The 18,873-nt window shown below is 43.1% G+C and overlaps 1 protein-coding gene across 1 annotated transcript; it reads right to left on the bottom strand.

Moving 5' to 3' along the window:
- Window positions 1-7,779: 7,779 nt before the first annotated feature.
- On the bottom strand, window positions 7,780-11,804 carry LOC4344126 (uncharacterized). Its single transcript, XM_015791412.3, has 3 exons — window positions 11,118-11,804; window positions 8,668-10,807; window positions 7,780-8,455 (listed from the first exon to the last, which is right to left on the bottom strand). Exons 1-3 carry the CDS (start codon window positions 11,396-11,398, stop codon window positions 8,009-8,011), a joined length of 2,868 nt encoding a protein of 955 aa, XP_015646898.1. The 5' UTR covers window positions 11,399-11,804; the 3' UTR covers window positions 7,780-8,008.
- Between the last annotated feature and the right edge of the window lie 7,069 nt (window positions 11,805-18,873).

Genomic DNA, 18,873 nt, shown 5'->3' with positions numbered 1-18,873 from the left:
TAGATAGTTCCTCTCAATCAATAAAGTCCTAAGCAACGGAAAAAAAAAAGAAACAGCGCAGACGACTCCTCTCCACAGGCAGCTTGACCAGGGCTACGCCTAATCATCAACTCCATCGACATCACTGTAGAACTCCTCCTCTGATGAATGATTGCAAGGTGAGTATATGACATACTCAGCAAGCCACGCAGCAAATATGCAAATGCACAGGATAACAAAGGATGGCATAGTATAGTCTCATTTGCATAAACAGCATTTAATAAATATCTCAGAATTTAATAAAACAGTTAAACAGTAATTAAGCAATATTAATCCAACACTATACAACATACCCTGTTGCATAGGACCAACCATTCTGAACAACCAATCCCGGCTGCACAAGTCTATCTCCAAACCAGGAGTTAAACAAGTTATTAACATCATCATTTAATATAGTGTGGGGGTGAGACTAATCACGAAAAACATTGTTAGACCCGCCCATAACCGCGGGCACGGCTATTCGAATAGTTTAAACTCTGATCAGAGGTGTACCACTGTACCCACAAGACACAACCTCAACATCATGTCAACCATGCGTCGCGATACTTGACAAGTACCCGAATAGAGATTGTGACAATACCCTCTATATAATACAATTCAAAGCAGTGCACCGTTCCCGGATCATAATCACCCCCTTATAAACAAGGTATGGACTCCCCAGCGACCCCCGTGGGCTTATCTCCGCCACTTCACAGTCTGGTGCTCTACTATGAACCATACTATATAGAAAGTAAAGCCGTTGCCCATGCTGGCTTGTGGTTGGCACGGTAAATGTTTCACAACCGAAAATCGTGAACCGGTCCTTAATTGTCATGAGCACAACCATCAAAACCATATGCTCACAACCCACCATTATCATATTTTAATTGTCAAATTAATTAATTAACCAATCATGATTAACCATCATGAGCTATCATTAAGCCATCATTAAATAATAGTGAATCTTAAATTATCCCATTAGTGAACTAATGTTTCTAAGCATGGATAAGCAATTATACCTAACATCTAGCTGAACCATTATATAAAGCTCAACTAGTCAAATTATAATAGCCCAAGGTATCAAAGAATAAAGTAATCAAGTACAAAAGGGCCATAACAAAGAATAGGTTAATTCCACCCAATGACATTCGAAAATAGATGCAATAGTTGAATAGAAACAATAGCTTTAAATAGGATCAACATGCTCAAAGGGTTATTTGGGATCTGTGTGACTTGCCTTGCTGGCCTTGAAAATCCTCAAAGTCTTCTCCTGCAAATTCGGACTCTCCGGGAACGTCGGAATCTAAAGAGAAAAGAACAAAATTACCAAAACAGCACATAAACAAGCATGAACAGTACATGTGGATATTTTTAACATGTAGATCTCAATTTTAGAAAAATTTAGAGACTTGAACCAACTAAATCCGAGCTAAGATGAATTAGTTATGAATTTTCAAAGATTAAATCGATTTAAATCATTTATATGGATTTTAATTGAATTATGACGCAATAATGAATTATTTTTGAAAAGGAAAAAGGGGTTTATTGCGTCAGCGGGCTCGGCTCACGGTGGACTGGGTGCACGGCGGCGGTTCACGAGATTGGACGGCTGAGATCTATCCTACCCACAACGGACGGCCGAGAACGATTGGATCCACCGCGGCTCACGGATGGACGACGACGATGACGTCAGCGACGACGTCACCACCGGCGGCGACCGAACCACGCGAGCTCGCCGGCGAACCACGGCACGACAGCGCGAACGGAAAGCCTCTACGGGTTGCGGGCGGCACGGCGAACTCACCGGCGACCAAAGCGACGGCGGACGATGACCGGACGACGTCGGCGACGAGGAAGAAGCGGCGGCAACCTTCGGCTTGACGACGGCGACGGTGCTCCGGCGGTCGACAGCGACGGCGAAGGGGCGGACGAGAACGGCGACGAGACGGCGACCACGACGGCGACCTCCCCGTGCGACGGTGACGACTGGAGCGACGGCGGCGCACGGCTGGAGCGGCGGCGGCGACGGCGGCGCTAGACTGCACGGGGCTAGGGCGCTACGGGCGGCGCGGGACGAAGGCGAGGGTGGCGGCGGGTAGCGGCGGGCTTGGGGGTCAATTTATAGCGGCTAGGAGGCGGCGACGGAGGCCCACGGCGACCGGCGGCGGGATGGAAAGTCTAGGGTTCGGAGGAGAGAGACCGATCCGATTCGACCTCGAATCAAACACTTTCCAAGCGATTTTAGCTGGTGATTCCAAAAGAGAAAAGATAGAGGAGATCGAGAAGATCATTTCCCCTCTATTGATTTCATCGGAAACGGAAAGGATCGGCCGGATTGGAATGGCGGCGGCGGCGCGGCGCGGCTAGGGTTTCGTCGGGAGGAAGACAACGGGCCTGACAGGTGGGCCCCACCTGTCAGCGTCCGGGGCGCACGCGCGCGGCGGCTGCGGGCGGACTGGGCCGGGGAGAGAGAGAGAAGGGTTTGGGCCGACTTTCGGCCCAAAGCCTAAAGGAAGATTTTAAAAACCTTTTTCAATTTAAATTATTCATTAAATGCAATTCCATTTATTAAAAATACTTCCTTAGCTCAAATAAATCCCAGAAAAATCTAGGAATTATGGAATTAAGCAAAGTATTTAATAAAATTTTATCTGGCCCCATTTTATATTGGAATTTATTTATTAAAATTAGATCTTCTCTTCTAGGCTTTTAAAATAAATTTTAATAATTCCAATTTAACAACAATTTATAATTTGGAGATTTTTAGGGTGTGACAATGTACTTCCTCTTCATGCATAGCCAAGGGGGAGGTTGTAGATACACATCGTAACGGGCCAAATGCTATGGCCGCTGCTCATCTCTCCAAAAGGATTCATGCCATCCGTACTTAAACCAAACCGAATGTTTCATGTGTCATTTCCAAAGTTTTTAAATGTTCTGTCGATGTTTCGCCACTGCGAAACATCGGCGGGGTGTCTCAGCATCCCGTCCTGTTGACGTTCTTCAGCGTGCCAACGCATCATTCTAGCATTCCCCTTGTTCCTGAACAAACGCCTTAACCGTGGTATTATAGGGAAATACCACATCACCTTAGCAGGAATTCTCTTCTTCGTTGGCTGCCCGTCAACTTCACCTGGATCATCTCGTCTAATCTTGTATCGTAGTGCTTTACAAACAGGGTATGCTTCTAGGTTCTCGTACTCCTCACCGCGATATAGGATACAATCATTCGGACAAGCGTGAATCTTCTGAACTTCCAGTCCTAGAGGGCAGACTATATTCTTAGCCTCGTACGTTGTCTCGGGTAATTTGTTTCCCTCCGGAAGAATGTTCTTGACGAGTTTTAATAAATCGCCAAATGCCTTGTCACTAACACCATTTTTTGCCTTCTATTGCAAGAACTCCAGATTGATATCCAACTTTTTGTGCCCCTACTCGCAACCTGGGTACAACGACGTTCTATGGTCCTCTAACATACGCTCCAATTTATGGGCCTCCTTTTCACTTTCACAGTCCTCCTTGGCATCCTACAACATCTGACCAAGATCATCCACAGCGTCGTTATCGTCAGCATCCCTGTCCACCTCGCCCATTTGATTTCCTTCAAATCCAGCGTACTGAGCCCAGTCCGGAATGTTCCCGTCTTCCACTTCATCTTCTTCTATTTCAACCCCTTGCTCACCGTGGGATGTCCAACAGTTATAGCTTGGCATGAACCCTGACTCAAATAAGTGGAAATGAATAGTCCTGGATGTAGAATACTCCTTCTGGCTCTTACACTTATTACATGGACAACAAATAAAACCCTTATGCTTGTTAGCTTCGGCTACTCTCAAAAAATAATGCACGCCGTCGATAAACTCTTTGGACCGCCGGTCAGCGTACATCCATTGCCGATCCATCTACATGAAATGAAAAAAAATCGTACATAAATAAATATTCGTACAATAATGACAGTCATACAATAATGATAAAATAATTAAAAACTCTTTCAACAGTCATACAATAATGACATATCATTATTCATTCAATAATTATAAAATAATCCAACAAATAATTCTTATTTATTATTTTTGAAGTTTTAAACTAATATTATTGTTTTACTTCTTTTAATTTTCAATTTAGTTTGTTTTCTACTTTTTAAGATTAATTTTCATTACATTTTAAACTATGAGAATAAAGCATTTTTAAGTAAACAAACAAAATTCCTATATATTCTTCTTCCCCACACAAATTTTCTCTCTCATCAACTTACAACAAAGTTTTGGAGACAAAAAAAATATGTGAAACATAGCTCCAAAAGTAATATAACAACAAAAAAACATTGGAGGATGAAGTTACTAACCATTTAGACACCTCCGATTTGTATATAAACACTAAAAAAATTTCACAAGAAATTTTGGCATGACCTCCCCTCTTTTTTGGAGGAGAAATTTTGAAGCTTGCTTGGGCTGGAGGAGGAAAAAGACATATATAAAGGGGGATCTTTAGTCCCAGTTGGTGTTATCAACCGGGCTTGACATCTTAAGAACCGGGACTAAAGATGATCTTCAGTCCCGGTTGGTGTTACCAACCGGGACTAAAGATCGTATATGCCTGCTGTAGCTACCAACCGGAACTAAAGATCATCTTTAGTCCTAGTTTTTAGTGGAACCGGGACTATTGTGGATTTCGGCCGACTGACCAAAGATGGTTTCTCCACCAGTGTGGACTCCTCGAACTAGTCTAAGCCGCTGCTGCTGGCGGCGGCGATGAGCCCTTGGTGCTCCTGCTCATGGTAGCTCATCTCCTTCATGCAAAGATCACTAATCATGGTATACTGGTATAGAGAGGAGGAAGAAAATACTGGGAGTGGATTTTGATCCCTCGAGGGGATATCCCCTCGTTATTTGCATGTTACTCAAATGGTCATGAAAAATTTTGAAAAAATTTGAGAAGTTGTATTAACATGTGATATATCACTCCACAAACATGCAAGTTCAAATTCGACTTCTACGTCTCGCAACGAAAAAAACAAATTAAACTACAACTAGTTAACGTAAATTCACAATCAAATTTGTTTTTTTCGTTGCGAGATGTAGAAGTTGAATTTGAACTTGCATGTCTGTGGAGTGATATATCACATGTTAATACATCTTCTCAAATTTTTTTCAAAATTTTTTCATGACCATTTGAGTGACATACAAACAACGAGGGAACATTCTCTCGAGGGATCAAAATAGTTTTCCAGAAAATACTACTCATTGACATATGAGTCCCACGTGGGTCCCATGCTGACTCTGCTTGCCACGTAAGCTAATATTGGGTATAACTAGCAAAATGCCCGTGCATTGCACTGGAAAAAAAAAACTATAAGCATTAGACGATCAACTTTCAAATATCATGATCCAAGCCAAAATTTTGCATTTTATATACTTCTTTACGAAATCATTACTATTTTCTTTTTGGTACTGCAGGAGTATAATGGTGCAAGATAAATAATTATATTTTTTGGTGTCTCCATTTAGCTAGAAAAAGTGATCATGCGTTACAACGGAAAATACTACTTCCTCCATTTCATATTATAAGACTTTCTAGCATTGCCCACATTCATATATATGTTAATGAATCTAGACATATATATGTGCCTAGATTTATTAACATCTATATGAACGTGGACAATGCTAGAAAGTCTTATAACTTGAAACGGAGGGAGTAAATCCATATCATGTTAACACTTTTGGAATCCCAAATCCATATCGTGAGAAACATCTAGCCAAAATTTCTCGTTGGTTTAATTTAGCTAGAATGAAATTACTAAGCAGTCATAAACAATTAAAATGTTACTAATTCTATTTCTGAAAATAGAAAAAATACTTAAAATTATTGAGAGAAAAAACACTGATTTTAGCCCAAACTTGCAGCCTTCTTCTGCTAGGTACGTGTGGCCCAATAGTGCGACAGCCCACGCTGGAGAAGCCAGGTTCGTCCGATCTAATGGACAGTCCCGATTAATTCCCGACCTGTATAAATACTGGGCAGTAAAAAAAAACATAACCCTAATTCCCCCCCCCCCCCCGATCCCCTTGCTCTCTCTCAAAGCGGTAGCGGCGGCACCCTCCCCGAGCGGCTGCGGTGGCGCCCTCCCCCACCGCAACGCCCTTCTCCCACCAGCGCCTCTGCCGTTGCGCCCTCCCCCCGGCCAGCAGCGTCTTTCACCCGGTGGGTGGCGGGCGGCTCAGCCGTGGCGCCTCCTCTCTCCTTCCGTGAGCGGCGACGGGTGGCTGCGCCTTTCCGCCCCTCGCCTCCTCTCCCTCGCCATGGGGCCGCGAGAGGGCTCGACGGTGGCCGGCGGCGGCAGGCGGCAACGCCCTCCCTTTCGGCGGGAGGGGAGGCGGCGAACAAGGGAGGTGCCCTCCCCTCCGCCGGATCCAGTGGGAGGGGAGGTGGCGGCAGCCCGTCGGCGTCCCAGCGGCGGCGCCGCCCTCCCCTCCGCCGAATCCAACGGGAGGGAAGTCAGCGACGGCGACGGTGGCACCCTCCCCTTTTGGTGTCAGCGTTTTTTTCGTCTTCTTGTGTTGATGAAATCTGTTCTTGTAGTTGTGTTAGATGATCTTTTGATGATTCCAATTGGATTTGGATTGCAATTTTGTTTTTGGGTTGGGTTGTGATTGTTTTGACGTGGGATTTAGAGAGGAGGTGCACGCGATACGGACGAAAAAATGGGTGACGGACGAAAAAGATCGGATAGTTACGAATATTTTAAGGAGGTATATAGATACTGCTTATGATCTCGGGTGAGCTGGTCTTGTAAATGTTGAGGGACCCGTTATATATGATAGGAGTATTTTGGTTTAGGGCTTAATTTCAGAGTTGGCGAAAAATGGAGGGACCTAAAGTGAACTTAATGCAAGTTTAGACAGCCCCTATATCCTTTGTATGGAACCGGCCCAATTACCTGGTAGGCCCATCTACTATGTACACTAGCCTAGCACCTACCGCTGTCTACTTTGCTTCGTATGGTCGGGGGCAAATGCCTCTGCCTGCGGGCTACCTCCACCGACTAACAGCGAGGGCGACCAGCGACGGCGGCGCGGCGAGACGGTGCCGGCTGCGCGGCGGGCCAGGGGAAGCCGACGCGGCGAGGGAGAGGTAACCATCCAGGCCATTCCCCAACTGTTGCTCCCCTCCCCTTTTTTTCCGAATCCCAAATAGGATCCTCTTCGCTTGACAAGGAAACTGATTTTTTTTTTATTTCTCGTTGCTTTGGTAATTCGGTTCAGTTCTAATCATGGTTATACTTACGTTAAAGAAAATAGAGAGAATCATGGGTTAGGGATGTGGAAACTTGGGGAGTGTTGTTCGATTACTAGTTTATAGTGGTTACTCGGGTTGCAGAAACTCAATGCACCGTAGTTTTGATCTCAATATGAGAGACGTATATGTGAATTTGAGAACCCTGTGCTCCACAAAAATCAGGCACCGTGGCACATTGATATTAACATCATAGTGCACTGACATGGACGCATGACTTAAATAGGAGTCGAGTTCACATTAATCAACATTGTTGCTCTGTCCAGACAACAAGAAAGTGGAACATTGTACTCCATAAGTTGCGCATTGTCATGGTCTGAATTTCTCAGCCATAGTAACTTGTGTTGAATGGGGTTAATCACAAGGGCAGAAAACCCAATTTTCTGGTGTCGAATAAACCACAGATTTTATGGAAATAAGCGATGCCAAAACTGGAACAAGCTAGAACGTGGGATAGGAGTTGCAATATGGCCACTCAACAAATGATAATTGGATAAATCATCAATAGCACACAGATTACAGTGCAAGATTCATGATGTACAGATACAATACCCTTTGCTCATCTTAAAGGTAAATATATGTTCTTTCTAGCAACATGCGTTGTCTTCTGACTGTAAATGCAGAATCACTTTGTTTGCCCTGCACTAACAATATGCAAGGTCTTCTGACTGTATATGCAAAAACATTTTATTTTTTTTCAGTTGGCACTGCTGATACCTTGCAGCCACTGACGACCCATCAGTTCTTTTGCCCTGTCCACTAGGGCAGAGAGAGGTGTGTTACATTCCATGAAACCTGCGTCACCCAAGAAAACCATGTAATTCTCAGCCCTTGAGGGTGTCAATTCTACAAACGACAGTGCATCCATCATCTGGTATTCATTGAAATAATTGGCATAGCGAGAATTGTACTCCATCATGTGTATGGATTGCTCAAGTACCACCCTCCGGATCCCAGGGCAATGAGAACTTGGGTTCATGTTTGCATTCAGGGTGTCCACTAGCCTCTTAATGAATCTCCGCTTAATCTGTCCATGCTCTAGCTCTTGGGAAAATTCTTCAGGAATGAGTTTGCATATCTGTGAACTAAGGCCAATGAGGATTTCTAGTTCTGCCCCTTCAGTGTCCATTATTCTTTCCAACACCTGTAGTGGAACCAGTAATGTCATGTAGTATGATAAATATAGTTGTACAAACTATAGTTATACTTATATACTTCATTGGTAAATAAATGCCCCCTTCTTTTTACCAAAAATAGCAAAACAAAGACAAAAATTAATAGACAGTGAATGCAAAAATGATACGGCATGCTATACACCTCTATATTGGACTTGTAGTATGTATGAGCAGGGCTCACCTCTCGCAATGTGTGAGATAGTTCCTTTTGGTCTGATTCTGTGAGCTCATGTTGAGCATACAGGCACATATTACGCAATAGACTCGCTGCCACATATATGTATTTATCACCATGGATTAGGATCATATTTTTTAGTTTATGAATGAAATCTGGTTCCTTCAACATAACAAAGCAGTTATGCGAATTTTCTGATGACAGCATTACCAATGCTTGCCCGGCGACCTTTGGCAGCAAGCAATCAACATCTGAACTAAATAATCCTTTAAAATCGAGGAATGCCTTGATCAGCGTGGTAATGAGCATTTGCATTTGTCCCATCTCTTGCCTTGTGTGTCTGTCAATGGCAAGGTTTCTGAGGATTCCTACCACGAGCTTCCTTAGTTCTTGTTTGTTGCTGCTATTGTCTCGCAAGATCTCTGCAAGGTTTCGCAGTAAGAAGGGATGTTTTGATATCTTGTACCGCAGTGTTATGCCAATTTCCCCTTCAATGCTTGTGAGCCTCTGCAGTACCTTCAACGATGACTTTAAGAGAACCTTCTGTTGTGCTTCGGAATTTACCATTGCACTTCTGAAGCTTGTGAATCCAATTATATTGGGGATCAGATCAGTTACTCTGTCTATTTCCACACAATTATTTTGATCACAGCCAGCAAGGCTATAAATGATTGACATGCCTAGTGCAGGGAGGAGATCATCGTCTGTCAATGGCTGCTCCTTGGGAATCGACCAGTACTCCAGTATCCTCTGCCAAATTCTAGGTATGTATCTTTGGTCGTTGATGTGTGTTGATCGGGTTGGTGTTTCCAGCAGGTTATTGGTGTCCCCAATCGGCTCTCGTCTCTGCCCTTGGTTACCAGCTATATCATGTCTTTTATCTTGTCTATCTGCTATATCAACAAAATGATCTTGATCATCATCTGCATCCAGGAGTGGGTGTCCTCTTTTTGGCTTTCCATCAGCATCCAGAAGCGTAGATACAAGCTGCAGTGTCCCAGGGACAGTTTCAACTCGGAGGTTCTTTGCAAGCTCGGCAGTGACCTTGGCGGCATATAACCTGATAGTTGCACGATGATGTCTACTACTCCAGTCCAACATGCTGATTAACCTGGCCATCGTCTGCGTTGAAGTGGTGAGTTTCTCCAGCAACCGTGCCTTGGTCAGACCATTTTGCAGAAATATATGCATCATCTGGACACCGTATAGCTGATTCTTGGACAGGTCCGAATTCAGAGAATCCATGGCAAAGTTGCTGAGGCTGATCCTCTTTGGAGCAAACAGACCTCCTTCCATGTATTTGTCATAGGCGTATGCGTAGTACATATCAACAGATTCTGCTCCCCATCGACCTGTAAATCCACCACGGCGGACGAGGTGTATCCGAGGGATGAACGAGAAGACCTCCAATACTGCGGCAATGATGTAAAGTAGTCCTTGTCCAAGCACCATCCCATAGAAGATAGTTAGAGATTGGGGAAGATTTGTCGTGTCACCGTGACCATCGTAGTCCTCTTGATCAAAGCCCAACGCCGCGAGCACAACACGCACGAGTGCTGCTGGAATCTGTAGGTTGCCGAAGGACACAATGACCAAGGCAGATATGTCGAGGACGATGATCGCATATCGATATAATTTATCAATCATGAACATCGGCAACACAATTGCAGCGAGCATGCACGAGTATAGGATAAATGGGCGCCAAAATACGTATTTGCGGCCCAAAGCACCATGTACTCGGTTGATTATAATTGGGAATTGCAACCTGCTAATAGTCACTAGGAGCACAACCACAAGGAGCACACCATATACTATCCATATGGCCAGTAGCGAGCTTCTGCAAATACAGGAAGCCAGCAATAAGATTGCAACCATGGGGCTCCACAGCGACATCTGACGGCGTAACCGACTGTTGATACGTAGGCGCAGTCCTAGAACTCCAGCACATAGAAACTGGCCAACCGCAAACAATACTACCATAATTGGAAATACTATACGTGGCCGGCGTGCGTCCCAAACAACCGTGGACACCATAGAAACGGAGAAGAATACGATTACCATCAGCCCGTTCCAGCCCAGTGGTCTAAAGGCACCTCTCGTCCGGAAGAACAATTGATAATCCAGCCTATTGTTGCGGGTGAACATCCTGAAAGTAGATATATCGTGTAATAATATAATTAAACAGAAGGGAATTGAAACATACAGACTACAAAACCACATACGAGCCAATTATTCGATTCTCAAAAGTTAGTTTCATTTAAAAAAGTTTGAAACGTTCAGAAATCTTATTGAACACCTTTGACACGATTAATTGCTACCTTGTAAGGTTGCAATTTCAGGTAAATCAACCTTTGAATCTAATTAGATTATCAACGTGTTAGAAATGGAATTCCATCTATCCAAATTCTTGTGAGCCAAACATGGCCAAGACCAGGAGACGTTGCATATATACATACCTCGTGGCTTCTAGGAAAATTATCGCAGTCGCAATACCAAAATCGCGCTTGAGAACGGTTGGGTAGCCACCCAGCAGGACGACGGTGGCCCAGGTGAAGGCCAGCGTGCCGAAGGCGTTGCCCACGCTTTCGATCACCGCGAGCAAGCGAAGAAAGTAATTCAGCCACTTCTCCGGCGCCGCGGCGACCGCCTTATGATCAGCTGGTCCCGACTGCGACGCCGGGGCAGCTGGTATCTGTATGCGGTGCTCCGCGGCAGCGTGGCCACCGGCGGCCATCATGTAAGCTAACTAGCTATAGGTAAGCCAGCCTAGAACCCAAGCCTCAGCACATTTGTACAGAGCAACCCAAACAAGCCGAGATACTCCTATATACCAAAAGACGCCTAGAGGAGAGATTAATTCAGAGGCCCAGCTGAGAACAACAAGCTTAATTACAATCAATCGGTGTATGGAAGTTCGGTGAAGCTATGTGAAAACAGAAGATTGACATGGCAAACCACATCTACAACTCGCAAGTGGGAAGTTCGTTGTCTACTGCACTGTAGCAGTGTACGGTCTGTCGATCTCCGCAGCTCAGGAAGCCGACGTATATATGAGAAGGACGTACGGTAGACTCACTCACGGTTACAGGCACGGGAGGGAGTTGGAAGGTCACCTGTAACGTTAGATTGTTAATTAACCCGCCAGCACTACCGATCAGGCTCATAATAAGATATAGTGATTGTAAAGAAAGATATGAAAACCGAGCTATGATGCAAGGGATAGAGAGATATGAAATTCATCATTTCAATGACAAAAGAAAGTAGAGACCAAATTTATAAATATAGCATGTCTTATGCATACTCATTGTGTACGTCACAATCTAATCACAACTATCTTGGTAAAATTCACTTTGCTAAGCCATTTTGATACTGATTTGCACGAATAAGACAAGTTCTACACCAAAATAAGCATTTTACAAGTTTATGTAATAAATTACATCCACCTAACAAGTTTTTTTTACTACCAATACAATTTACGCTTTTTACAAATAAAGGGTGCCTGTTGTGTTCTTTTCTCTCCTTTCAAAACTTCTACTTGCTCGGTTTCCGCGCGTATGCTTTTCAAACTACTAAACTGTATATTTTTTTATAAAAATATAGAAAAGTTGCTTTAAAAACTCATATTACTCTTTTTTAAGTATTTTTAGTTGATACTTAATTAAATATGTGCTAATGAACCATCCCGTTTTGGGTGCTGAGGGGAGTATTTTGCACTTAATTAGGGTTGGATTCTCGGATAAATAATGGTGGTTAACGATCAATTTCGATTCAACCAATGATCGAGAGCATTACAAGGAGGATAGAGACATGGATTAATTGTTAATGGGTTCTTATTGCTCTTGCTCCAGGCATATGACAGACGACTTCGACCTGTTCTCACATCTCGGATCCGTCGGTCAGTGAACAACAAGTGCAAAAGTCATGAAGTTTCACCATCATATTTATTTATTGTGTTGATGTTAGGTCATGTTGTCGTTCTCCAGGAGACGTGCAAAAAAATTAGCAAAAATAGCTATAGGATATTAAAAATGTGTTATTAGTTGGAAGACACTATAATAACACATATCATTAGCTGCTGGATACCCACAATATGATTTTGATAGCAGCATTGTTCACAGAGGACGACGGTGGCACAGGTGAAGGCCAGCGTGCCGAAGGCGTTGCCCACACTTTCGATCACCTGGCATCTGTATCCGGTGTCGGCCATCATCATTCAAACTAACTTGCTAACTCGATCGAGCTTTGTACACAAGAGCAACCCAAGCAAGCCGATACTCCTATATACGTCTGTATACGTACTCACCAACAACTAGATACGCAGCAAATCCGCGAGAACCCTGCAAGGAGCTGAAGTGCCGTCTGTAATTAAAAAAAAAACAAGATTTGAAGGGAGAGGTGTCCCTCCAAACATATTTAAGAAAAAAAATTAGAAATAAAATTATGAGCGTATTATGGATTGAACACGGGACATCGGGGTTAAAACTACATACTCAGCTCATTGATACTAACACAAGGATTTTCTAGGAGGTCACCCATATAGCTATCCTACTCTCATTCAAGCATGTTTAACTTCGGAGTTATGATGAGTGAATGTTATTAGCTAGCTCAATGTCGGCCGACGAGCCCACAGGAATGAATAATCAGCATAGATCGACTATAATTATCCACTTGATTGGTCGATTCCGGAGTACCTGTCACCATTAACCGGTTTAATTTGTAGTAAGGTTTGGTTTTAATTAGAGCTCGGCGACAAGTATTTGAGAACGTCGGGAGGAGCAGCTGATGATTGATTTATTGAATAATTGCGTAAGATTGAGACGTACGGGCCGGGGGCTAGTTGCTGCTCAACTCACTCTCAGTGATTGTCTCGTTCGATCGATCGATCGCTGCCTTCAATGATCACAGAACGGCATCAAGTGGTTGGACTATGGAACCTGTAAACACTTTCGAATTATTTTCTTGGAGTGTTGTTGTGTTTTTCTCCTCTTTTAATTATTTCTCTTTAGGTGAAAATCACGTTTGGTTTTTTAGACGGGTCACGGCAGCGCTCTTTGCGTCGCTTCCTTCTTAGAGACATCGTTTAGAAGATCCATTTATTAGAGATGTTGTGTGCTTGTTTTTTGTTTTGTTTTTCAGCGGTAGTATCATACATAGATGTGTGGTGTAGTTGTATTTTTTTTCTATAGTCTTTTAGGATTATAGAACTTGTATTTTTTTTCTAATATATTAATAGAAATATCGCACTATCTTATATGGATTGTTTAAAAAAAGTTTGTATTATCTAGAATGAATTGGATTCGACCTTTTACTAAGCCCAGTCGAAAAATGGTTACATAGCATGTGAACGCGCCAATTCCTGTTCGATCCTTTTTCACGGAACAGCCGCATAGGGACATCGATCTCACTCCCCGCCTCTCATCGGCCTCAGTCAGTCAACAAGCGCAAAAGTCATCAAGCTTCCCCATCATACAGTGCTAATGATAATGATGTTGTGCTAATGATTTGCCATGTTTTCCAGGTTATCTACAGCGATTCATCCAGCTCTCATCATGCATTTGTCGTCGCCACTCGCAACGGTCAAGCCGTCAACTCATTTTAGGAGTGAAGAACGAAGCGTTCCTCTCTTCTTTCTTATCCAGTGTTATACACATGCACTAGAACAGGATCTGAAGTACCCCTCCGTCTCATAATATAATTGATTTTGGAGGGATGTAAACATCGTAGTACTACGAATCTAGATGTATCACATCCCTATAAAATTTTTTTATATTATGGAACAAAGAGAGTAATATGGAATGGAGGACCAGTTCAATTTTTTAAGAGATGGTATGGGATGGGATGCGTGCATTATAAGTCTATAATAGACTTGTGCGGTGCCACTACCAAGCCCGACTTTAACTATGTGTCACCGCCACGATTGCTCTCATCACCTCGACTGTATCGATCCCTTCCCATGCCCTTGATCATGCCCGCCGGTGGGACCACATCGATAAGATCTAGTCGTGAAATGCTAGGGATGACCACCGTAGGGCGGTAGCCGACAAGGAGGGGATGGAGGGGGCGAAGGGGCTTCTCTCCCTTAGGGAAGTGTCGACGAAAAATCCACGCGCCAGCCGATGGTGCCAGGCTTGTATTGACGCGAAGTATGTTGACAAACACACTGGCTTAGGAGTTCTGCTTAGCTCCAGTGCAGATCCGCGTGCCAATCAGTTTGATCTTGGAACTGGAAAGATACATAAATTGATGATCAAACAGCCGATCGACTAATAAGCCGATGTTGATAGGGTTTGAGAAATTCACTATACGTCTGGTGTAGATTTTGACAATTGGATAAGTAATGATGTAAAGTCAATCGGCTGAAGGTAATGTAATAAAATAAATATCCAATGATCCAATTGGCCAATAATGATATGATATAATAAATGTTGATCCGATAGTTAAAGTATACATTGGCTAGAAATCCGATGTCATTGAATCCAAATGATTAAGTAATTAATGAAGTCTTTACTGCAATCGGTAAAACCAACTTGTATATGATCCTTATAAGTCGATGCAACACTTAAATAGATAACTCATTGGCTAACGCTCCGATGAAATATTAGCATGAACCTATCGGCTTAACAAGATTTAGTTATCAACAACAATCTAGTAGGTCTAACCAAACCGATGCAACATGATATTGTATATAATAATCTAATACTCAATGAGTCGATAAATCTGCTAGTGTGATGGATATAACAAATCTATCTAGATGATACTGTGAAAACACGGCGGCTTAGAAGATTTGCTCAACTCCAGTGCAGGACCAAGGCTTGCCTCGAGTGCTAAGGGCGTGCCAACTGGTTTGATCCTGCAACCAGAAAGAAAACAGCAGATAGGATTAATCAGCCGATAGCCGATCGACCAAAAGGACGATAGCGTATCGTTGGTAGTCTCAGCTAATAGAGTTAGACTGAATCGACTATGTAGTAGATAGATCAATGAATAAGAACCCTAAATATGCCCTATCGGCCGTACTACTGTCTTAGCAAGATTTTTAAGGTAATTTAAGACAATGCTATAGAAAGATTTGATAAAACAGTATTTAGAGTAAGAAGATAATGTAGTAGCTAATACTCTAGTACAAATCTATATAAGCAAATCAATCTATAATAATATATCAGATAGAGATCAATAATCAATATTGATAGCCCGGTCGATATGACTTAGACTTGATATATTACTATTAGGTGATCTATCTATATAAATGGCAAATGCACATGAAACATGTGAAGAAACATGCATATTAGATAAGATCGGCTGAAACTCCGATACTACCCCTATTATTAGTCAAAAACAGGCAAGATATTATGGTTATAAGCACGACTTAGTAGGTCGAATGTACTGATGCAGTACTAAATATGAAAAGAAATACAATATCTAGACAATCAAGCCATTGACTAACTTTTTTGGGTGGTAGATGCCTAAACCAATCTAGCCTAGCAAGACGATTTAGCCGATACCGGCATAAACCCTAAAGCGAGAAGCAACCGATAGAACTAAATCGATATGCTAAGGATAGATTAACAAAGACATATGATAGCAATGGCCATGAAACAAGGACTAAATATCTAAAATGACATAATAGCCTCGATAGAACGAGCCATCGAGACGGGTTACCTCTGTGGAGAGAACTCGTTGAAAAAGTAGAAAAGTAAAAGGGTGGCGATGCACCAAAATTGTATGTGGAGATCATCCCTTATTACAGAGCTATGGGGTTTATATTTATACCCCAAGTACAAACTAAGTCCATTATGGACACGACTCAAACCTTTCTAAAGTTAAGATATAAACAAGACCATATACGGTGGTCTCTTACCAAAACTATCATAATCGACATACCTTAACCTAATTAACAGATACAATTGCCTTAAATGAGCTCTATCTCTATACCGCAATAACGATTAATCCAATCTAGGCCCACGCCGAGCCCAAATTATGTCGTATCGGCCGTACCGGCCATCAGTCTCCTTGACTTGATCAATCTTTAATTTCTAATTCCAGCCGATACGGTTCTCAGCCGATGCACAGTCCGACTCTGAGTTCAACCAGAGTCAACACCAAATCCGCTTCGATCTTCTTCCTCCTTATTCGAATTTGATAACAAATTCTGTTGTTAATACTAAAACAACATTGTAATTGTAGAGATATATCGACTAAGCCAGAAGATCAGACCTAACCGAGACAGTTCCAACTAAACTGATGCGTCTCTAAACACAATGTAATTAAAGATATAATTGAAATATTAGGTATGCAAAATATAATGACCGAACCAGAGCAATCCAGGTGATCGAAGCGATATAGCCTTGAACAACACCAATGTAGCCGATATAATTGCTAGGACCGGCGGAACTTAGGACTTAACCCTTCATCGGAGATCGAAGACGATGCAACCCTCGCATCAAGTGCTAAGTTCCGCCGATGATAATAAACCTCGAAAAAGAGGGTGGCGATACGCCGAGAGTAGTTGTATTGATCAAGAGATAGATTGCAAAAACTCTGGCGGTACATATTTATACACATAGACCGATATGAGTCCTATTCGGACACGACACAAATTTTTCTAAAGATTAAAAGAAAAAACATAATTCATGACCGGACACTAAACAAAACCTTATAAAGATAAAAGGAAATTACTAAATTTTGCCTAATTAATAGATTAATGAAACCGCCATGCCATGGTCTTCATGAATCTTTTTTAAATTCGGTCTCTTCTTAATAAGCTTTCCATCGGCTAATTGTGTTCTTTCCTTAACCAAATCAACTAAATAATCTTATCAAATTTTGACGTTAACAGGAAGCAGTGCGGCTTCCACCCCTTTTTGGCGAGGAGGATGATGTTGGAGACACCGTCAACGAGCTGCCGCGACTTTTTGGTGTCGGGGATAAAGTCGGATGTTGCGCGTAAGGCTTAGGGAACACCACCGCTGCTGCGCGTGCTCCCCGAGCTCCTTTGCCACTGTCGCCTGCTGTTGCCAACAGCTGTTGTGTTGTGCCGAGAAGACAACGGGGGAGAGAGAGCAGGGAGTAGAGAGAGGGAGATGATATGTGGGTCCTGCTTTTTTTTTTTATGACTAGGCTACCACGTAGACGCTGCGTCAGCAAAAAAAAAATCTCTTAAAATAGCTAAGGGAGCTTTTTTTTTTTTGCATGGTTTTGATAGTTGAGGGAATGGTTATATCCGGTTTTACTGTTGAAGGATTAAACGTATATTTCATAGTATTTGAGATCTGAGAGAGTTAAATGGACTTTTACCTTCCGGCGCAAGCCTGGGCAGCATGACGCGTGCTCGGCGAATTGGGCCTTCGGGGGCCTAGATCGTCACGGTTACGTGGCGTATGGGCCGTCGTTTGGAGCAGCACGGGTGGCGGCTCATGTGGGCGCGTGCGAAAGAGGCGACCAAGGTTGTGGTGGGCTCATAGCGCCCCGCCCCCAATGGAGGCGGCGGCGGCCACACGAAGGGGCCCGCAACCCGCTTCGGCGGCAGCCGGCAGGGCGATGAGTAGGCGAGCAGCTCTGCCTCGGTGTAGAGAAGTCGACCCCCGGGGCGGCAGGTGCCATTACCAAGGGCCTGTTCACTTTGATGCCAAAAAAGACCTTACCAAATTTTGTTGCCAAAATTTTGGTAACTTGCCAAAATGTTGGTAGGATTTCTTATATAGTTACCAAAATTTGGTAGCAAACTAAATGTAGCTACTTTTTTGGTAACTTTACCAAAGTTTGGTAAGGTTGAAAATGGCATCAAAGTGAACAAGCCCCAACTCTCCTGCATTCCTTTTTCCGCCTGCCGTGCCCACCCTTGGGGTCATCGGAGTGCCGGTCTCCAGCAGCCGTCGACCGTAGAGGCTTGCATTTCTTTTTTGCCCAGATTTAGGGTTTCCTACTTAGTGTTTCTATTCGACTTCAATTTTCCTGCTGGGTTCTTTGGATTAGTACCGGTTGCGATGTCGGCGACTTTACTGTACCAATTCGCGCTAGGACCTTTGAGGCAGGTAGCTTGAGTAGAAATCACCTGAAGCATCTGCTGCTGTTGATTTTTGAACATAAGAAGAAGTCAGCTGTATACACATCCATTATCTCACCAAGGCAAGTCTTGTTCATAGGATCACTAAGGAGGTCGTACATACATCCCCTGCTATTTATCTCAGGTTACAAATATGCATATGGTTGACT

The sequence above is a fragment of the Oryza sativa genome, chromosome 7 (assembly GCF_034140825.1).
Source record: "Oryza sativa Japonica Group chromosome 7, ASM3414082v1".
Lineage (NCBI taxonomy): Eukaryota > Viridiplantae > Streptophyta > Magnoliopsida > Poales > Poaceae > Oryza > Oryza sativa.
This window is presented reverse-complemented; position numbering and strand designations above follow the sequence as displayed.